General features: G+C 31.4%; 1 protein-coding gene across 6 annotated transcripts in view; it reads left to right on the forward strand.

The window, feature by feature from the left end:
• The window catches only part of LOC140050149 (protocadherin Fat 1-like), an 88,016-nt gene that overhangs the window by 19,296 nt on the left and 44,185 nt on the right, over window positions 1-24,535 (forward strand). For all 6 annotated transcript variants that reach the window (XM_072095209.1, XM_072095210.1, XM_072095213.1 and 3 more), the window contains exon 4: window positions 16,438-16,499. In XM_072095209.1, the coding sequence (XP_071951310.1) occupies window positions 16,438-16,499 (62 nt within the window). The remainder of the gene's footprint in view (window positions 1-16,437; window positions 16,500-24,535) is intronic.

The raw sequence follows: 24,535 nt of genomic DNA on the forward strand, positions 1-24,535 counted from the left end.
AACATAATTATGAACACACTCACAGCTGTGTTGCCCAGGAGCAGTTTTAAGAATAAACTTAAAGGTGCTATAAATGGGTGCAGGCATGGGAATGTAACCAGCCCTGTAGGCCTCTTACTCATTAGGCTTTCTCAACAACCTGGTAGCTATTTCGGGTCACCTTGGTCTAACCTTCACAGCCATTCTAAAAAGGTCTGCCACCTAAATGAAATCGGCAAACATTTTGCTACATACACTACTGTACATTTACTGCAGTATTCGGAACATTTTACTGCAGCGATACTACAGTTATTGGTCTAAAAATTATTACTGTTGTTAGAGCAATTTATTGTTTATTGGATGGTCAATTTCACATTGATTCATTAAATCATTATGAATTTTTTGTATTTAATATTATTATAATAACAGTTTTCATTAAATGCAAATTCAATTTTTTAGTTTGATTAATTTTCCAAATATATTGTATTTGATTAAAAAGTGGAAGAGATTGATTTAAAGCAATTGAATTTTTTTAGTTGGTTAAATTCTGAATTCTCTAAATTGACTTTGAGTTTGAAATAGTGATTTATAAATGAATACCATTGAAACTGAGTAAAATATACTAAAAATAAAAAATAAATAAAACATGTCAACCTTTAAAATGATATATGGTATAATAGCAATATTTCAACCTTTCAATACACTAAAAATTAAAATGGTTTAAACCTTCTGTAAAGTATAATGTGGTTTGTATGAGAAAATGCCTGTATGGCTCCAGAATATAATATTGATTTAATATATGACAGGTCTTGTTAAGGAGTGGTGCCAACATGCTGTTATAACCAGTCATTAGCTAGCCTTGCTTGTCAGGATACCACTATGCTATTCCATTTACCTACATAAACCTATAATGTCTTGAGTCAAAATTACGTAGTTATTATCCACCTAGACATAAGGGTGTATTTACTTTATTAGTTACGTATTGAAGCCAGTAGTCAAGCCAATTGGACACGTTTATTTATGCGCTAGGCCAGCTGAGGTGGTGCCAGTGCCGTGTACTTGGCCTTGATAGTGCTTTGCTGCCCCTGTGAGACCAGAGAGAAATAATAGTATTTATAATCATGATACCCAAGTAAATATTTTCCATCAAATGGAGCTGGTTTTAAAAACTTCCGTTCTAATGTGTAAAGATATACATCATATATTTTTTTTAGTAGTAGTAGTATTTCAGTTGTCCGTGACCTATTAAATATTTGCCATCCAGGGACTGTCTCTTTTATTTGTGAACACCACATTGACAGTCGTTGCCATTATCAATAAAAATCAATATATGTTATCCTTGTTTCTAAATAGTACAGTATATTAACCTTCCCCTATGGTTGAGTCACTGAAATATATTTTTAGATTTTTATTCTTTAGAATAACCCTATACAATAAGTGTTTGGATCATGGGCTTATATTTGAAGACTATTATGTAAGGGGTTGGGCTAAACCTTTTTGTATTTTGTTTGAAGTTATAATTTTTTTGGGTACAGTAAGCTTGTACAGTGGATACCAGAGTTGACAAGGATGGCAGTTTTAGATACCGCGATATTCTCTTATTCATAAAATAATGAAAGAAAAATTATTGATTAAGTAAAAAAAAATACTGTTCAATTGCCATTCATTATTTTTAAAAATTTGCAAAAAAAAAAAATGGCTTATTTAATTGCATTTTCCCTTAATTCTTTTCTACTTGTTTTAAGGCCTTAAAAGGTTGAAAAAAAAGGACAAGAAGAATCTATATTTACTCTAATGATCAATTTATAATGTTTGACTTTTACATGTAAGTAGATGACACTTTTGATTGAAATGCTTGCAGCCTCTTGCGGCACATCTCTATGCATGCAGAATATTCAATTAATCTCGGAAAAGCGCAAATTCCCATGCATACATCAATACATTGCCACCATCCGCAAGGTAAATAGAGAGAACTCTACAGTCGATACGTTGTTGTTTACTTAGAGAACTCTAGCTAGTAATAGAATTGATAGAGTAAACAGAATTTGGATTGATTGTGGCAAGTTTAATGTTTTCATCACTTTGTCTGATTGATGTAGGTAAACGTAGCCGAGACAGAAGTCAACGCTTCGCGTGCGTTGTCTACTCGAATATTTAAATTATGTGAGATTGAGTGTTTAAATAATAATTACGTAATATTATACGAACCATTTGAGTGTTGAAATAAATCTTCAATTTAATACTAAATATATTATATTACCAAGATATTATTCTTTTATGGTTTTAAAGTCAACACTCAAAGTTTAATTAATTATTCACTCATATAATTAGCATATGTGAGATTGATCTTCAAAATGAAATTGCAGCGGCGGCGGTGGCATAATTCAGTACTATTTTTTAAGAGTTTTAATAATTGTGCACGCATAATTAACTTATTATGTTAGGTTGATCATAATAAAATTAAGAAAAAGATAAAAAGTCAAAATAAAATCACAGTGGCGGCGTACATAATCTCTGCACACGACAATGTATTTGTAATGTAGAATTAACCTTGGGTTCTCGGTGTTATTATTTTATGATATGATTTGATCATTTAAAATCAAAACTGCAATCTACTTTACCTAATAAGAATGTTTAATAGAGCGTAAATTTGTGCAATTATTCATTTGCTGCCTGGTAATGATGGAACCCATTGTGGTTAATTACAGAAGACTATAATCAAGAATGTAATTTATGTCTTTTTCAACACAATTGGGAGTCTGGTCTGTAACAGTGGAGTTAAGACTAGTATAAAGCTTAATTCACACTGAAAATCAAGATTGACTTTAAAATAAGCCTTGCTTCACACTATAAATAAACACGAGTTTACATTCCAAATTTATGTCTTTTTAGACACAATTGGGAGTCTGGTCTGTAACAGTGGAGTTAAGACTAGTATAAAGCTTAATTCACACTGAAAATCAAGATTGACTTTAAAATAAGCCTTGCTTCACACTATAAATAAACATCAGTTTACATTCCAAATTTATGTCTTTTTAGACCAATTGGGAGTTGGGACTGTAAAAGTGGGGTTACACAAAGCTTAATTCACCCTGCAAAGTTTGATTCTTCACAATGAAAAATAAGCCTTTGTTCACACTGTGAAAAAACATTAGTTTACATTGCAAATTCGAATTCATTGTGTTTTTACCTAGGTTCATACTGCATGCAAACAAGTTAAATTCACATTAAAAAAAAGCTTTGGTACAGTACATACTGAAAACTAAACGCTAGGATCTCACTACAGTATAAATAAAGCCATATGTATAATACCTTGAGAAAATTATGTAGCTTTAACATTTTTCCTGAAGCTCCTGATTTAATATGCTGTGCCTTATGAAATATGAATGACTTAAATTTCGTCTATATAAAAACACTGACAATTTCTGAAAGAATATTCCGGAAACAATTACAAATTCTACAACTGATATAAAATTGAAATCATTAGTATAACATGTCAAGAAATATTGATTGTTCTCAGGTTTTACAGTCAGAAGTGCCAAATAAAACTATGGCAATTTATTTGCCCTTCTTTTGAAATGAAGAATATGCGATATGTATCGCAGCGCGATAATAACAGGCATCTTATTGGTTTAGTGAGTACTTTTAGCAGTCGCACACTGAGCACTGTAAAATGTCAACAAATTTGTTTCTAAATCTCATCCAATCTATTTTATTTAAATTTTCATAAGCCCGCAATAAATTAAATATCGGGAGGATAAACCAAATACAAATTTTCTCTTTGCAATACTACTGTAGTTGGTAGGTCTTAATAAAGTTTGTAGAAAACATTTTCTTTGCAAGGACAGTTGACAGTTTTTTTTTTCATATTTCAACATACCGTATTGTTTACAGCGCAACTAATACCTCTCAGTCTTATAAAAGCATTGATGTAATAAGCATAATAATTGTAACAAAAAAATACCATTAAAATCAATATTTTTGCTTTATATGAAAAAAACATTTAAATATTTTTATCATATATGTTTATTTCAATTCATAAAGTAGTATGACTATAGTTCAAAATAAGTAATTTAAATTTCACAATTCCATCTTTAATGAGTCTACAGATTGAGGTTTGCTTGTATAATGAATTCAGTATTGGATTAAAAACTAAAGGAATGTTGTATTTGCTGTTGTATTCAAATCTTGTATGCAGTCAATGGGTTTCTCCACCTCCTTGTCTCTTATTCTCCGCCTAAATACAATTCAATTTTTCGCTTCAATGGGCCGCTCAAAGTGGAATTTATTTATTAAGAATTGCAAATTGTCTGATTACTATATGCCTGAGTTAATGTTTTCTCTTTTATTCTATAAGCATTTCCTTTTCACCCAGGCTCTTTTTTGCAAAGTTCCTGTACTTTGTTCCACATTTGTTATTTTAAACTATTTTATTTTTAAGCTTGACATAATTGTCACACTAGCTAACGATATCACCTAACAAATTAAATCCTCATGACTACATCAAAGTCAAATCTAATTATCTATTTTTATTGACAATTTATAAGCATGAAATTAAATGTATATTTTGCAAACCTTTTAATTACATAGCCGGAAGGCATAGTATTGTCTAGGTATTAACGTAAAAAGGCAAATAAGAAAAAGGACAATTTCTGAATGAAATATTTTAGATTCTGCCACAGTCACAGTAGCAAATAGTATTAATTAAGCCCCAGGTGGTGTAATGCTAACGTTTCTATAATACCAAACAGCAGGCCAGATTTGCCTTTGAAATTAATTAAAGATCGTTTATTTTATTTGGCCATACACACAAATCTGAAACTTTTGATCCAGAATCATGAGTTACAACTGACACTAGTAATTGTGTGAACGGTTAGCTCTCTTATATTATACCTGTGTTGTTAACTCCAATAAAAACTCTAATGTACCTCTGATATAGGTCTACCTTTGATCTAGGCCCACCTCTGGAATCTGATATAGCCCTATCTCTGAGAATAGGCCTCTAATCTGTGTAATATCATTCTGACGTAACGTTTTAACAACGCACATTTCAACACAGAACACTACAAGATTGATTGTGTTTAATAGATTTTTAAAACGAAGTTTAACCTTTGTATTTTCTTGCAATACTAATTACTTTCTTTGAATTTCACATGACAATATTTTTATTCAAAAGAAAAAATTGGTTTTATGCGTGTTCAGAATTTGTTTCGTAGCACAGTAGTATTAGTAATTGATATTTAGTTGTGATAGCATTGAAACAGCCTAGAATACAGATTAACATTACACAATAGACTTAGTCTACAATAAAACCGTTGTTGAATATAAAGACAACTAGCAACCTTATGTAAAGCTGTTGTCATAGAATTTATCACCTTTTCAATGATTGTTTGTTGCTGGAAAAGTTTCCCATAATTCAAACTGAAAAGAAATGATAATAATAATATGCTACATTGATTACAAGTGATAATATACAGTAGGGTAACCTATTCATATCACAAAAAATAACAATTGTTATAATGTACTGTATTAATAACAACCTTAATCCACAAGATATTTGCATATAAATAACAACTCTGAAAATAAATATACTGTTGATTCGATGTTCGGCCTGTATTTGATAATTGTGTGAATATCTGCATTTTCATGGGAAAGTTAATTGTTGTAAATTCATTAGGGAGTTTTCCATAGAGTAGTGTTATTTTCCGTTGATTATTTTGAACGTTAAGTTATACTCGACAAAAAATGTTCACCTATTTTGAGCTAATACAAAATAGTGCCTGTGTATGATGAGTTGAATTGTGAAGAATATTTCTAAAAGCATTGATATCCACTCTTCTACTCATTTGCATAATATAAAAGGTGTGGTGTTTTTCCATACAGATTATTTGCACCAGGTTCGTACCTATGTATGACCCACCACAAACATTTGTATACATATAATGCAAATTAAATCTTTTTGGTACCTACTGTAACATAGAGAATTCTTCGTGGTACCTTCATCTTTACCTCCCCTCACCCTACCACTTCTTCTTCTCCTTCTCCCTCCTCTTGCTCTTTTCTCTTTCCCCTTCCCTCTTCTCTTCCTCTTATCTCTATTCCCTTTTCTCTCCCCATTCCCCTTCTCCCTCCTTTATTTCCCTCTCACTTTTCGCTTTCATTCAATTCAACAAACTTTCTTTTGTGTAGAACAGTATATCCCTTAAATATATTATTAATATCATGGCCTAACTCTTCATATGATTGTAACCTTCGCTCGATCCTTTCATTAATAAATTATCATCCTACCTCATCCTCCTACCTCTCAATTAAATACTAAATATTAATCCCGATTAGTAGTGTTGATTAGTTTTCTCTTTCTGCCTTTAATTATTCCAAACCTGATAACTAGTTGGAAATTAGAAACGTTCATTAGTTTTTAATTAAAATATGGCTTAGTATGCTCATTGATATTATGCTGGAGTAGATGAAACAAATCCACAAAAATTGAAAGATTGTTTTCAAAAATAAAGTATGTATATAATTGTAACCACTATAAATATTTTATATTTTAATTATATAATTGTTATTATTAATGTTTGAAATAACTATAAAACTATATTGCACTGATGAAGGACTAGTGCTGCCTGAAAGCTCCGCGACATTTTCTGGCTCTTTTACTTTTTGCTATTTTATTGTGCATCTCCATTGAGATCCAGCCACTTATCATTGCCAGTTTTTCAGTATTTCCTTTGGATTTATAAACTATATTGTTATATATTAATATTAATAAAAATCTTTAATGTTAGGATATAAATATTTTTAATATATAGTAAATAATAGTATTTTTTGTAAAATGAACAATTATTGAACAAGAAATACTAAAAAAATACATTCTAGAAACATGTCTACTTCAGTAATTATAATAATTTTATCCACCTTGTACACGGTGTAGTCACGGACTGATTGATTTTGGATTTTTAAAATATCTAAGTTTAGAATACAGTTAGTTGATTTATTAACTTGTTTGTCTTGTTTCATATCTATTATTAAACTTAAAGTATCATTTTGATTATTCAACGTTTATTTATTTATACATCTCACCCACTTCTTTGTAATTTTCATTTCTTTTGTGTATCTACTTCATTCATAAATTGATATATCATCACAATACACACAACTGTGAGTTCACTACAATAATCCTGTTGTAGATATTTCTGTTGGTGACCCCTTTTGACCTTTATCTTCTCATTGCGTATTAATGGCCACAAAAATTAGCAATATCGTAGCCGCCACTGCTCATTTTCAATAGTAAAACGTCTATTTTCATTTGTAGTCTAGCTACCATATTTTCATTTGTTACTAAAATAAATAAATGCGTCTCTTTTTAAATAAGATGCCTCGCAATAAAATACTCAACATACAGTAGTCACAATGTAAAGTTACAATATACAGTATTATATTGAAATGTGATCACCCATGCATAAAATAGTTTAAATTTGTATATTGTATGTAGCGACAAAACTATAAAAATACTTTAAATTTATTTATTCGTATGTAGGTATTTAATATACCTAAAGTTCTGACTAATTATTGAAACAGTGCTCATATTCGGAACATGATCTTATAATCTCATCGAGCATAGCTCATCGGCGAAAAAACTAGGTTGAACAAAAAGTGTGATGTACCCAAATATGGTAGTGATATGCCAAAATATGATAGTGATATCATCATGTCCATATATGGGCACATAAAGTTTAATAGTGTAGTCAGAGATTTATATTTTGTATTTGCATTGTTTAAAACAGATTTAAAATTTATTTAAAATGTTGAAAGATCAAGTGTGACATTCTACCTGTGTAATTAAAACCCTCACTGCAAGAGTATAATCGTCATGAGTGATACTTGGTGACATTGATGGACACTGATGACACTTAATGACATTAATAGTGTTTAAATTTGATGTCCCCAAATGAAGGTGAATACTCCCAAATTAAAAATATTTAACGAGGTTTTTCAAAATATTGAATGATTTTTAGTATTTATTATCACAAGTGGGCCTTGTAGTGTTATTTAATCTGTTCATAGATTATTATCATAAGCTTGTATACCTTTTTATGTATAGAAACCAATCTGTGTTGTGATAACTTCAGTAGCTACAACAAATTACTATGCGTTGTCATACCAGTTTAGTTTTAATAGTACAAGGATTGTTGAAATTTAGGGCAGCAATAAGACAAAACAAGCTTTATTGGATGACGAGTTGGGAGCAGGAACGCTAGTAGACCAAACCTAGTACCGTTTTGATTACGATCATATGGGAAATTATCTCACGACTTTATTTTGCCCAATATTGTTTTAAAATAACCAGGATTTTAACCATTTTTATCCGCCCATAAGGCATGTGGGTTCTAAAGGTTAATTGTGGGTGTAGTACTAGGAGGGTATAAGGACAAATTGAAAACTAAAGTCAGTTTTTAAATTTTCTAAAATAATATTTTAGTTTGAAAAATTGATAGCATTGTTAAAGATTCAAAATTGTACCATATATGGTATTAAATAATATTATTGATTTTATATTTTTAATCTGATACTTCTCAGCATATGTTTTTTTGTTTATTATATAGTACTGTATGTTCTCTCTATGGATATTTATCTGAGATAAAAGAATGAATTGATGAATCGATTAAAACCTTAGAATAGAGTGAAGAAGAAAGTGTCCCATCACCTAACTATACTCAGCATACATAGGCTATGTTATAACCACCAAGATGCTTTTAATGTCAATATACTGTATGTATCATTTAAATAATTAAAACGATTATTCATGGTTATTTGGATCATGTTAAATGAATCTCTCGTACTGTAGATTTTAGCATAAGTAAGTTCCTGTTAGGCCTGACACTAATGGCAGCTGCTGTACATATTGTTTCCACGTAGGGAGTCGGATGCTCCTATGGTTATGGAGACATACTGGATGTAAAGGGACCATCTAAGCTTCTTGATGTCTGTTTGAAAATTTGAGTTAGAATAGCATGGTCATCAATGGTAGTGGCACTAAAGCTTGGTAGTAAATTTGAAAGCAATTGTTTCAAATCTGGCTTTAGTCTGTGCCACGATGATCTATATTCTTATAAGATTAATTTATAATCATAATAAAATAAAAGTATTTTAGTTCCCAATCTATAATTAGTATAGTATAGTTTTACTATATGTGTATTCAATGGAGACTATTTTTTTTTAGGTACATTTTTAAAAAATCATTAACATATTCTTTTTAGTTTTATAGTGTAGAATTAATATTAGCCAAAGAATATGATATTACAAACGAAAGCTACGATATTTAAGCTTTTTGGAATAAAACGATATTTAATCAAATTCAGTAAAATTATATTCAATTTTAATGGAACAAAAAGACCCAGACATTCAGCTGTTTTGGTAATGAGATAGTACGAAGAAAATTACCATAGACACATTGCGAGATTCTCTGTAGCTCGTTCAGCTGTTGTGAAGCTGAAGCAATGATATAAGTTGAATTTCATAGCCTAGCTAAATTATTACTGTGGGTTAATACATGTATTATATCTCGCAATGTAAATCAATCCACAGCCGACTTTCTGGTGGTTCAACTAAAAGATCCTAGATTATGGTAAATAGCGCTAATAATATGAAGCGCTGAATTCATACGCAGTGTGAACAGATATGAAATAGGTAGCTGATTATAAAAAGGAATATTGTGAAGGTGATGTAAATGTGTTTGCACATGAAAAGGTTAGCTAGTTTAGCCAGAAGGCATAAATATTACATGATGAAGATTTGTTGACTTAGAGTTAAAGTAATAGTTGGATATTTTAGTAAATTGAACGTGCTGTGCGTCAACTTTAAATAATGATATTACAACATTATATACATAATGTGGTGCAATGGGCCATTCGGTGTAATGGAAGATGCTTACCATTGACATTCTTAAGCTCTGTCTACACTATCAAAGTTTATGTTACGAAAAATGTGATTTGCCCATATATGGTCATGATGATGTCATATCACTACCATATCTGGATACACCACTACCATATTTGGGCACATCACTTTTTTTGTCAAACTAGTTTGATAGTGTAGACAGAGCTTTAAGAAGAAGAGAAAAAGAATGTTGTTAAATGATTACGGTATATTAAATTGTTATACTGCAGGGCCGTAGCCAGGATCTGTCAAGGGGGGGGTTCGCACACTAAGTATTTGGGCCACCCCCATACCTACCCCCCCCCCCCCAAACAGAAATATTCTCATCTTGGTATAAATAGGTGATCCGCAGTGTGATATGGTTAATTTTAAATTTTTACTTTACAGTATTGAACTAATTAGAAATATATGGCAAGCCACGTCTCCTAATAGTGGAGATTTAAATATAACAAGGTACCAAATTTAACAAGAAGATGCTTTATATAATAATATGTATAGTTTTTTAATAAATTAAAATTTCTTCAAAATTGTTGTGGAGGGAGATGGAAAGAGGAGCTTACACACTTTAAATAAAGGGCTTAAATACACATTGAGTAGGATTAATTATTATTATACAGTAGTATCGATATCTTTTCCCATACAATGAGGTTTGTCATTCTACCTATAGCTTTGAATAATACTACATATTAGGGAATCTCAATACACTAATTATCAATTATATAGTCTCATTTCTAGTATGACGTCCTTTTCACCCTTAGCCAGCTAATCCAATACTTTTATTGAGTCCATTAAAGGTTTTCCATACCTATACACACTGTGATCCTATGGTAATTAGTGTTAACAATTAGCTATTGTATTTTGGCCGAAAAAAGTGCTTCTCTTTTGTACGTTATAGATTTGACCTCGCCTCATACTGTACGTTTACATTACAACATACTGTAGATTTTTTATTTTCATATCAAATCTTACTATCTATATGCAGAATCATAATTGTTGATCTATATTTGTAGTAATTAACACATCACATTTGAATAATTGTTCTTGTCAATTAACAATATTAACATATTTTATTTCATAGTGAATATTCCAATAATTAGGTCACATTACAATTACACGTATTGCAATTTTTTTGGAGAAAAAGATGCATTTTAAAAATTAATATTTATATTACTACATCTTAATGGTATATTTGAGGATGTATACACCGAGGTCATATTTATTATTTTGAGATTTAGTTCAGTATTTTTACTAGTGTTTGGGTATGTTCGTTATGTGTTCGCAATTTGACTCTCTTTAGCCTGACATGTTATGTAGTGTATGTGGCATGAATTATAGTGAGTTACTATTAACCCTATCCTTGTAATCATTGACTTGAGAGCGTACCAAGTTCAAAGTTGATATCGTAAATGTTTGTCCTGCTCATCAGCTGAAATGCCTTCATCATGCGTCAGTTACTGTCACTTAATACCGGGAGTTCTAGCTGCATAAAGTCTGTCAAATGGAGTTTGTTGAGACCACCCAAGCAAATCTAACCTATCTCTATTATTATTCATAAATCTACCAAGAGAAAGTATATTTACGTAGACTGTCACAACAAAACTGATGATTTATAGAAAAGGGAAAATATAGGTGTTATTACATAGTTTGATACTGGTTTGCTTCCTATCCATCTTTATCCGATTCCTAGATTAATCAATCCTCATCCATAATCATCAGCCTTCACACTGAAATTGCGGAAAAGTTGCGGTAAGCAATTTGGTTTAGAATCTTTCACATATATGGTAATAGTGTGGTAATTTTACTGTTACAGTATGTGAAAGGGGTCCTAGCGAAATGCGTAAAAATAAGTTATTTTAAAGAATAGAAGCTATTGACCGTATGTTTCCAACTTTGACCTTTGTTTTATGTCCTGTTGCATACGTATGCGTTTTAGAGTTGCACTCAATTTTTATCGATTATTATTAAAACAAAACTTACAGGGAGAACATTATCAATATCTTGTATCAGTATATTATATTAATAAAGTCAATCAACAAAGTTGCCTAATGTAGTGTAACTACCCACCAATTATAAGTAGCCTCATTTCACAAAAACCACCCACCATAAAAGAGGTATTTCTGATAGCCACATACTTGTCTTTATGCATGAGATAACTGTGATGTCCTAATGCAAAAGGTGAACATTATTAGTGCATATACAAGCGTGCCTTGTACATATGTTTTCAGCTACTTATATTGTTATTCGAGTCTGACGATTAATTGTGCAGTAGGAGACACCTGGGTGTTTATCTACGGTGAAAATGCAGATGACTTTTAGAACATGCCTCGTAAACCCACTGAAATGGCGACATCAGAATGTTGAAAACATTGTAGACATTCAGTGTCTGATGTACATTCATTCTAAATTTTAATATTTATTATACACTGATTGCAAGAAAAAAATAGTTTTCTTATAGTTTTTTAGTGAGCGAATGCAATAATAATCTGGAGATTTATTGAGATTTTAAAATCATTTTTAAATTAAAATTGTGTTTACTTGCCTACAATAAAATATTTTCATACAGTAGAACACCTCTATTCAGGGGACACTTTCCTATGAAATGAACAAGGGGAAATATATGTTTTAACACAATCACTATTGCACCACCTAATAGCATGTACTGCCAAGTCATGTGCTTCAATTTAATGCAGCAATCGATTTATGTATATTAATATATGGATGTTGGTTTGTTTGTTTTTTCGTCATTGTTTGGTCAGTTTTGTGAAGTTAATAAATAAAAAAAAATAAATTAAATAAAACAAATTCAGTTAAGTATGATGTTTGCACACCGAGAGACGCACCCCCTGGCGCATATACCCATGTGGTCCTTCGTCAGTATTCATCAAGATCCAGATTACAACGGCCAACCCCTATTTAGAGAGTACCCCTATTCAACTTTGTTGGGTCCTGAAGGCATAATATTCAATAAGGATTCTACTGTACTGTGTATGAGGAGCAATAAAAAAGGAGTAAAATAAAGTGTCTGTATTTTTCATTGTCATTAATACAATAGTAAAGATACAATCAGTAGCATTCTTTATCTATTCATTCTCCAATTGTAACACCCATTCATTAAAAAATTTGTTGCACACATCATTACACAATAGATTTTATCTTTCATCATCGCACCATTCTTCAACTTACACTTGTGTATTCGTCGTTGATTTATATTATTGATAAAATGCCACTGAGAATTTATTCCGACTGTAGCGCAATCAATCCTTAGTTCAACTTTTACCCTATTCAGATTTCAATTGCGTTGCGATCGGTTGTAGCAACAGCTACACCCACATTCGCAATACTCTTTAAAGACTCATTTTGAAGGTAATCGATATCGCAATTATTACTCTGCTACCCATAGCTACAATCTTTTTATATACTCCTTATTTTGACAGAATCAGTTGACGACTGATCACAACACATTAGAGTGCTGGATGACTGAGGCGTGTGGTAAAATTGCATTGCAAGGGTCAGCCGAAAATGCAACCAGCAGTACATTTTCTTGATAAATCTCCAATTTTGATAGATATCTGAATAGACATGTCACTGACATCTTTTCACTGTTTTTATCCCTTTCTTCTTTTCTTTCGACCGTATCATTTTTCTTTAATTCATTAGAATCCATTGCATTCTTAATACCATTATCATTAATTTCAATGAAATCTATTCGAAGCAAATACTAATGATAATCAATATTAATATTACTACTTCAATTTATTAATCATCAACATTATATTCTCATTATCAACTATCTGTAATAAGTTTCCAGATGAAATCTTGCTAAATGAATTTCAATACTAAAAATAACTTGCGTACAATGTCGTTCTTTTTCCCCTCGCTTCTTGTTCCCATCGTGAAACAACTGCACAATTTATCAGTGTTTATGCTGTCTTTACTCACGATGTTTCTTCACAAAAGCTTAATTTATCACGTATCATTAATTTAGGTGATATTGAATATCTGTAGGCAAAAGTAATTTATCATTGTCACCTGATATCGTTGCTTAGTAACGTGATACTTAATTTTATGAAATTACTCTGATATGGTGATTTTTTTGGTAACCAGGTCTAGTGTTTTTTCCCTGAACAGTATTCAGAAGTCTGCATTATGAACATAAATATAATATGTCAGACAATAATGTTGGTAATTAGGTTATGCTCTAGCTTAGACAGAAGTATGGGAAAAAAGTATCATAAGCATTTCCACTTTTTTGCTTTTTCATTCTCGTTTGTCATCCATTTGTCTTTGTCAATTCTATTATCCTTCACCATTTTTTCTGCCATTTTCCTTTTCCCATTTTAATTTTCTTCCTTTTGATTGCCCATCTCTATCCCAATTTCAATTTTACCAATTTTCATCTTCAATCCCATTTTCCCAATTGCCATATTCTTTCCTCACCAGTGTGCTTAAAATTTACAAGCATATTTGTCTTTGTTACTTTTCATCAATCTATCGTCTGATTTTCATTGTAAACAGTATAATCTTTAAAACCTCCATGAGAAAAATCTTTTTTTTTTTTTTCATAATATATCCAATTTTGTCAAGGAAGTTTATATTTATTGAAGGAAGGGATACAGTAGTTTTATTATTTTATTGCACATAACAAACAGTAGTATATAAAATGTTGTTTCTGTAGTTAAATAATATTAGTATTTAACCAATTTTTTATTTAAGTCCACAAATAATAGCTACATAAAGAAATATAAAACCTGATAAATATCTAAAGCAATCTCGATTTCAATATCCATAATTTCTTACTGTAACATAAAACAATTAAAATTTAGTTATAAAATTATAGCTCAGTTCTAAGACGCCCGTATATCTTTATTGCAACCTTGTCTGTTTTACTTTGCTGGTTCTTTTTACAACAATAGCATATCTTAAACATATATTTGCTATAAACGCTATGATGCTATCAGACGTAAAATTTGAGCAGTCACGTTTAGGCCATTACATTTCATGGGGCAGTGAGTAGTATGTGTGCAATGAAGCATAGCATTTCTGTGTCACTGCAATGTAATGTCTTCTGCATTATATGGATGATAATCATTAAAAAAAAATTATATTTATATTAAAGTATTATTATTCCAATGCAGGAGTTTATCTTACTATAAAACAAATTCACATCATTTTATTAGCTGCATAAATTTACTTTGTATTGTAAATTCCTTTCTTATCATTACGCTGTTCGTTGGCTCATTTTATGTCTGTTTTATTACGCTTGTTTATGCTGTCATATCAATAGTGTACACATATACTACTAGCGGAATATTTGTAATGCTTGGCAGTTTGTTAATAGGAATTTCCATAACACTACAGTATACAACACTATTAAATATAAAAAATTAATTTTCAAAATTTTGATGGATGAACCATAGAGGTATAAAATTAGATACCTCCATGGATGAACTAATAACTTTAAATTCAAGCAAGCGTTTATATGTTTCTTAGTTTTATTTATTTATTGGCTTTAGCTAAATAATAATTTTGTAGGTCTGTGTGTATCTTTGCATCTATGCGCAGTATAATTCTCTTTATTCAATGTCAAAGTTTATTTGCTAGAATAATTATAGAATGTATTTCTAGCAAAGTAAAGACGTGATAGATCGGGTCTTAATATCTTTAACTATCATCTAAACAAACTATACAGCAGTACGATCACGGATGGTCAAAGACCGCACGCTTTAAGAGTATAACCCTCCATGGATTTAGTTAGATCCCATCAATGAACTCCATGATAACGAGTACTGACATTTCAACTCTCCGTGAGTTGATATGAACACAATATGCTACCTCGAATAAACATATAAAATTATATATCTTCTACTGTTTATCGCCAACAGCTATTTCTAAAGGAATTTCATATCAAAATTTGAACTCTGTAACTTAATAGATACATTTGACCTGGTTACAGCCCATTACCGCTTCGATTATAAAATATGAAAAAGACGTTCATGTTTTGACAACTGCAAGCCATGCATAAAACAACCCAAGTTATTCTATAGTAATGTTTGTTGTATACAGTCATAATTCAAAGAAATTGTAGATTGTATTAGTAGATATAACACAATCTCTGAAAAAGCTTAATTTAATATTACAATACAGTACTTCAAAATAAATTACATAATTATTTTTAATATTAACCAATATTAAAAGTAATAAGAAGTGATTAATGACTATAATCATTTCTTTGAATTGTGGTTTGTTTGAATAAAAAATAACATAATAATGTATAGTGAGTGTGGCCCTGTCCCAGTCCTCTATATCAAAATCTTTGATCTCCTGGCCAGTGCCATAGACAATTAAGAGAAATTGGCAAGTAAAGATTGTTGTTACTATAAATAAATATCTTGAAAATAAATTTTTCCTTTAATACATTGTGATCTATAATATATTTACAATATATTACAAATTAATTACATTTTATTATCTTTAAATTATCAATTTATCATTCAACCCAAAATTTTTTCTTGCCTGCAGGTCTTATAACTACACTTGATGGAAACTTGGACAGAGAAGCAACGGATGGATACAGCCTAGAGGTATGTAGATATTTTGAGCTAACCCAAGGTTGATAGGTTGCGAACATTCTCACGTACCGAGTAAACTCTGATTGGATACAACTACATTAACATTCTCCTAAAAAAATATGTCTTCTTGAAACGTAAATTATGTTTTTTTTCCAGTCACATCTTAATTGAGTTCACACATCATGTTAGAAATTTTTTTCCAATGTGTTCTTTTAGACTTTTGTGGTTTAATTGTTCCGTCAGAGAATGTCAAGATTTTAAATTTTTTGTCTGACAAACATTTTTTTCATTGATCTGAAATTTGGAAAATTTATTTTAAGCACAATCCAATAGAAATACTCATTAGAACACCCCTATTTAAGGAGACACTTTCCAATTTCTATTCAGAGGACACCCTATTAAGAGGACATTTTGTTGGGTCCCGACCGTGTCCCTCTGTATAAGAAATGTTAAAATTGTCTTTGTTCTGTAGTCATTATAAGTGGAATTTGTTCACACTTGTTTATTTCATTCAAAGACGCCTTCATAATTTGCCGTTCCTTTATGTTGTTTAATGCACAGTTTCCTAGGCAGTAAAATATTATTTTTGCCGCTTGCTTTGGTGCATCAGAGTACAAAGTGTCCTTCTTGAGTCGTTACTTAAATATTTCCTTTAATTACAATGAAGAAAACAACTGGCCAAAAGCTTTCATGTCAGTAAATTGTCGATAGTTGCATATTCATCAACAAAGTGACATCAGCATTCTTACAGTGCACTTCGTTCTTTTCAACTTTTCCACTTAAGCCAAATATTTAATATTATTCTGCTATTAGCAGTACAGTCAACTCTCCAAATACTGGACTCTCTGAAAACTGGAAATTTCTCACATAACCAAACTTTTCTTGAATTTCCCAAATTTAAAAAACACCAGAATTTTCCGAAAACTAGAAATAGACAAGCTTAAGTAATAAGTAAGTTAGCTGCATTTTCTTAACATTGTACAATCATCTTTGGAATATTCCTATACATTTTCCTTTTCAGTCAGAGTCATGTAGAATTGTATTATTTTCTTCCTTAGACCAACATCCCATCTGAAAATGCTTAGATATATTCGATTTGCACTTTTAATTATTCCAATTAATATCAAATTAAAAAAACCCAACAGTTTAATTAGAGGAATTAAGAAAGAGATCCGATTCCCTTTTTAATAAATATTCAAATTCACAATTCCCATCAGAAATCTGCTATTTACACATTCCATTACCTTAATTAACATCTTTTAATGAATACTAGTTTAATTGGAAATTCAAATTGTTGCAGCTAAAAATAAATATACAGTATTGTTGTAGCTTTCTGCCATTGTGAAATTTACTATAACGTTGGCTAATAATAGCTTAAAGAAAACATGTTTATTTTGTTCAGAATATCTTAACATTTTAGATAATATATTATTAGCAAGTTTCTCTATACATTATTGATAAGATAACACATTTGTTACGAATATCTAATACTTTCTGTAATATATTAACATGTTCCTCTATAGAATTGATGGTAATAGGAAAACATGCTAGTTGTTAAGAATATCTTAACATTTTTGGTAATATATTAACATGTTCCTCTAATCTATAGAATTGATGGTAATAGGAAAACATGCTAGTTGTTAAGAATATCTTAACATTTTTGGTAATATATTAACATGTTCCTCTATAAAATTGATAGTAATAGGAAAACATGCTAGTTGTTAAGAATATCTTAACATTTTCGGTAATACAGTATATTAACTTTCTCTCCGCACAGAATTGATGTTTTTAAATATTGTAGCGATGCAACATTTTAAGTGCAATGTTTGTTTAATGTTATTCAAATACTATGCTTGGCAGACATCAGTATTACTTAACAGTTTTATCCAAAGCAATAATAAACATAGGCTTGCACTAGGTTGCTCTTATGTACAGTAGGTTGTTTAGGAGGTTGTAAAGGACGCTTTCATGGGAGCGTGCTAAGTGGTATGCTTGGTGGAATGTTTAAAATATATTTTAGACTTGGTGACGGAAAATATATCCATGGTTATTGTGCAAAATATTATGTAAGAAGTATGATACTTTAATATAAGTTTCTTTTTTTTGAAGTACAGTACTTAGTATTTCTTTCTCTTCAATGATGTCTCTCGCCTTTAAAATAACTCTAGTCGCCAACAAGCATCACTGAACAAATATGTAATCTTGTTATATCAATCAAATTTCATTGATTAAACTCGCTCGAAAGTCATTAGCAATGTCCTGACCCAGTATTCTGCTTTACGGTTAAAGACGCCTTCTGGTACTGTCGTAGCGCACAATCGTTTCTCTAACATTGATCGTACTAATTCAAGGCCTTCTTTTAACCATGGAAAAAATTAGCTAATAAAAATTCTTGGAATTAAGTGTATTGTCTTTAAATATATATTTATAAATCTTAAACCTCCAATCAATAGTAATTAAACGACATGATATCTGTTGGTTCGTTTCAGATTCAATCGATGTCCTCCTTTAGTTTTAATAAATTTTATAATTGATGTGGCGTCCATCCTCACATGGTTAAACATACAGTACAAAGCAACTTGAAAAGTATACTCTGCGAGGCGATTGTAAATAGATTATGAAGAATATAGATTTTTAAGAATATGTACGTCTAATTTGCACATTTTTCCTGTTTCTATCCCTATAGATTGGTATGTGTGTACAGAAGAATCAAATAAATGCACACGGGCAGTTGTGAATAAATTTTAAAGCTTATAGATTTTTCTAGAGTCTGATTTGCTATATATTGTTTGTTGTTTGTTTCGCTGTACAATATCGCAGTAATGGTTCATATCGGTTACCATATCGCAGCGTTATATGCAGTGGCTTTCAAGATAGGTTTCTTTTCCTCAGGGTATCTTTAACTACAGTCAACAGCTCTTGTTCGGAATTGAAAAATTTGAATAGAACTCGCATCTGAATTTCTTTAACCTCGATTTACTAGAGATCAAAATGAGGTCAGATTTAGTTGAAGTATTTGAAACATTGTATCATCAGATTTTGTAAAGAATACTACTTTGGAGGATTAGAAATTTAATTAGAGATAATTAGTATTTTGATTAGGAGTATGCTGTATGTTTTCAGGTAGAGCCTCTATTAAAGAGTCATTTTTGTCTGCTTAAAACCTGAACAAGGAGTTTACTATATACAGTAGTCTAATTTATGGCATCTATGCATCAATAGTGATTTATATGGTTGATGTTTTTTTTTTAAATCTGAAGTCATGTGATAAGAGTGTTATGTTATTTGGCCCTAGCAACTGTTTCCAGTTAGTTTACAGTCGTCGACATCTACCCTTAGCACCTTTTGTTCATTCATGTTACATGTTTATACGTATCCATAGTAACTGCATCCTGCTAAGTCCAGCGCAAACTTAATAGGTCAGATATCTGAACAATACCTGTCAGGATTTAGCTCTATAAACTTATTGAGATGCATCCTAGCCAGAAGGCGAATTCCAAAGGCCTAGATACCAACACCATACCTGATCCAACATTTGCTATAAAAAAAGATGCTATCTAACAGAGGTCAAAGGTTAAAGAAAATAAAGATGCCAAACTAAACGAGATTGAAATTTGAGGAAAACTATTATAATAAATATCAGATCAAATAAACAGTCAATATTTTTTTTAACATTATTAGATTTTAATTATTATCTTTCATAAATTTATACAGTAATAATTCAGCTAGTAATAATGAAATATTGAATTATTAATTTTTTTTTTAATTTGATGAATTACTGTACAGCTAAATTAAGAATCCCTTGAGTCCTGCAGATTGGAACTTTCTGTTAATGATATCCAGTCTTGGCCATAATTACTATCATTTGTCTTAAATATGGTACCATATTGTTTCTGTTGAACTTCTGCTTTAAGTGATTTTATATGAAGCAGATATTTAGAGAGTGAGGGCGACTGGGAGATTATATAGGTTATATTAAACCACTCTACATTTATTTCATTCATATGTTTCTTCCTTAAATGCCTCAGTTTTATTTTATTTGGTATATTTGTGTGGTCGAAGTCAAAGGTTATCATTAAGTGGTTTACCAATAGTTAAACAAATAACCCCTATTTTGCGTTGGAGTAAAAAACTGCACCAGCAATTTCAGGATTTAACCATTTACCTTTATCTTACTACTTGAAACAAAATAATTAAAATTCAGACCAGTTTTCACCTAATATGGTTTTTATTCGAGATATTACAGTGAATATATTATCTAATTAAAAATATTTGAAAAAAAAAATGTTTTTCAAGCACTTTACATAGTCTCCTTACATTAATTTTATGTAAACTTTTATCAATAGTAACGTGTTTAATGACTATTTGAAGGATCATTAAAATGTGAATGATGATCTAGATTAGCTTCAAGATTAAGTGGATTATTGTCGATAATCATAATCCTATTGGATGTTGGAAATTAATCAAATCATGGATTACCCTGCTTAAGAGTAATATCGTAATGTTTGAAATAGAATATCGACTGTTCATGCTTTATAAAATGTTTGATGGTTAATTGAAAGATTGTTAGAATATAAATAATGATCTGGATTAGGTGGGATTAAGTGGATTATCAGCACTAGTCATAATCCTATTAAAATGAATCAAAATGAAGATAAATTTAATGTCACCACATGTTTATATTATTTTTCAAAATTTCACATGGCTTCTACATCTAGGAATGTAAAATAAAAACAATAAACTACATCTAGAAAGGTTTTGTTTTAAAATAGGGCCTGTTTCTGCTGCAACTGCTCAAAATACGGTATAAAAATACGGTATAAAATACGGTATTTTTATACCGTATTTTTTAGTACCCCGTTTCTGCTAACAATACTTCTTGGGTGGTCGTGTTAAATTTCATCTTTTTTACCCAAATTGCCATTCATTTATTTGATCGATAATTAAAAGTCGCAATAAAGGAAGTTTTACGTCTCGCTTTCAACAGCCTAGCCCTAGTGATAGAGATGTTGTGAGAGCACAGAAAACATCGTAATGGGGACAATTAATTTGTTCCCTCCCCGAGTTATTGTATTTTGCAATGTTGTACTGCTTTTGCAGGCTCTTCAGCTTTGAGTTTACTTGCTTTGGAGACAAGTTTATTCCATACTTCTGCTTTATTTTTTTAGAAATGTCTTTTTAAATGTGGTTGTCCCTTTTATTACCTTTTAGTTGGTCAGACATTTTAGCTTCCCCACACACATTTATTTAGTAAAACTGTGACGTATTCGCTCCACATTTTCGCCGAATATATCTATACATGTGTGTAAAGCAGCTAACAGCGACAGAAAATAAAAACACGAATGGTGACCTTTTGTCATGTAAAAAAAAAATACGGTATTTTTTATTGGCAGCAGAAACGGGTACAAAAAATACGGTATAAATTTGTAAATACCGTATTTTATCCACAAATTTTGTGGGGAAAATACGGTATACAAAATACGGTATATTTTTTATGAGCGCAGTTTCTGCTGCCAAAAATATACCGTATATATACGGTATTCAAAAAATACCGTATAATATACGGTATTTAGTTGGCAGCAGAAACAGGGCCATAGATACTATAAATCAACAATTTATTTTTACAATTTGGTAATCAATAATAAGTAATTGGTCATATGTTTTGCCCTACTCTGACTTTGGGTATGTTCAGACCTACTGAGTTATGCTTTCGTATCACAGCCAAGGTCATATTTTAATGAGCGTCGTAAGAGCAAAGTGTTCAGATTCATTGCAACGAAGTTGCGTTACAAACGGATATGATGTCACTCGCTGGCGATTAACCAAACTCTAACGCACGCATAGACCTACCTTCGTTGTTATTAAAAGTAGTAGTGGTTGGTTTAGGAGTTACAGGCCTAGACCGAACACTTGGGCTCGGCATTACCGATTGGTTGTCAGGCATACCAACCAGCCGATCAAATCCAGTACTTGCACCGGCTCCAGATTTATTTACTCGGTCTTTCGCCGCTTTATACGACGACCCCTTCAATTTCATTTGGATATTAAATCCTTCTTTATGAGGATGGCCCATCTGCTAACGTGTCCGCCATCTCGTCGAACACAGACATCTTGATGCCGGTGCTTTTACGCCAGTTTTTCACTTCCAACCGATCTCTGAAGTCAGGGCTTCCCCAAAATGAAATAAGGTATTTTACTTCGGTTTCTCGCCAATGCGCACGCTTCGATGACATTTTAAATTAATTAATATAATAATATTAATAATAATAATAATACTGTATAGTGTAACAACAAAAGGTATGATTTTTTCGCACGTTCACCGATCACAACAAATGGATCAGCTTGGCTATACGATGAGGAGCTCATGTCACGATGTGATGTGGCGAATATTGTAATTTGATTGGCTAGATATCTAACCTAGGTCATATTCATCGATGCGTGACTTTTGTATTGTAAGCGATGTCCACTAAACTCATACCTTGAGCTTTCGTAGCGTACGAAATATCAGTGTCGTATGAGGTGGCTTCCACTAATCTTTGCCCATAATTTGTACTTTATATTAAGTACATTGAGAATACCAAGTAATTCTCACGTAGGACTTGAACCCACGACCTCTAGATCACTAGCCTGGCGTTCATACTTTCTTTCTTTCTTTCTTTATTTACCCATAAATATAAATTATAAACATTGTAATAATATACAAATAAAAATAATTATATCAAGGGAAGGGCTAAAAAATAGTTAAAACTAATCAAGTTCAGCCCCTAAACATTGAAGTATAAATAGTTATATAAATAAATTAGGGCTACTTGTCTAAAATAAAATTAATATACATAAACATTTTTTTTTTTTTTAAATACACTTTCTCTCAAATATATACAATATAATTAATTCTCTTATAAAATAAATAAATATCACTATACAAACAAATAGTATGTTTTCATTTCTTTTTTGAATTTGCTTTTTGTTAGAAACCTTAAATCATCCGGGATTTCATTCCAGAGCTTTGCACCAGAATACTTGATGGAATGTTGTCCTATGTTTGTTCTATATTTTGGTACATACAACTTTTCTCTAGTCCGAGACCTTGATGAATAATGAAAATTAATATACAAAAAATATTTAGGAGTTGTATCTGGAAATTTACCATGTAAACTATCATGAACAAATAAAGTAATTAAATACTGATGCTGCTGATAAATATTTAAAATTTTAAGTTCTTTGAATAATAATGATGTTGGTGCTAGTCTATCAGAATAAGTCAATGTGCGTATAATACGTTTTTGTGTTAAATATACTGGTTTTAAATCAGTGGTGGCGCCAGCGGGGGGGCCGGGGGGCCAGGGCCCCCCGTCGGGGAAAGCTGGCCCCCCCGTCGGGGAGTATTGGCCATATTTGTCGGGGAGAAAAATATGATCATTGCTTTTCTGGTAAAAAATAAAACAATATTAAGTGTACTACTATATATTTTAAGTAACTGCGGCATTCCATTTTTGACGTACGTACGATATACTGACAGCGAAGTAAACAGTATGTGGTACGCATTTGTCTGGCGGTGTCTGTTTGTACGAATCTTTCACTCACTGCGGTATACGCGTCGACATATCTGGGCTGTATCATATTACATCCAGGGACCAAAATATGTATTTTTCAGATTCCAGGCGAAAATCGAAAATTCATTTGCAACTACGCATCGACGTACGTTCATACAGGGATAAAGGTACGAGTTATGTTCTCACGGTTGAGTTTACGAATTGTTTCAATTTACCAATAACCCTTGCGTATATGTTCGCTGTCGATTAAAGGGGTTTGGGTGGGGGTTCGATTGGGAAAAGGAAGCGGTTGGCCCGAACCATAAAACAGGGTCTGGTCACGTTTCTTTTCGCGCATAAATCTCGATCTAGGGTAGGTGGGTGAATAGGGTGGCTTACTTCTAAAGGGAAAAAAAAGATGCAACAAACCCGTGACCGTCGCTAGACGCGGATTCGGCGCACTTGACTCTTTTAATTAAGAAGAGTAGGCTAGAGCTATATAGTTGTGTAAAAATA

Source organism: Antedon mediterranea, chromosome 5 (genome assembly GCF_964355755.1).
Source record: "Antedon mediterranea chromosome 5, ecAntMedi1.1, whole genome shotgun sequence".
NCBI classification, from domain to species: domain Eukaryota; kingdom Metazoa; phylum Echinodermata; class Crinoidea; order Comatulida; family Antedonidae; genus Antedon; species Antedon mediterranea.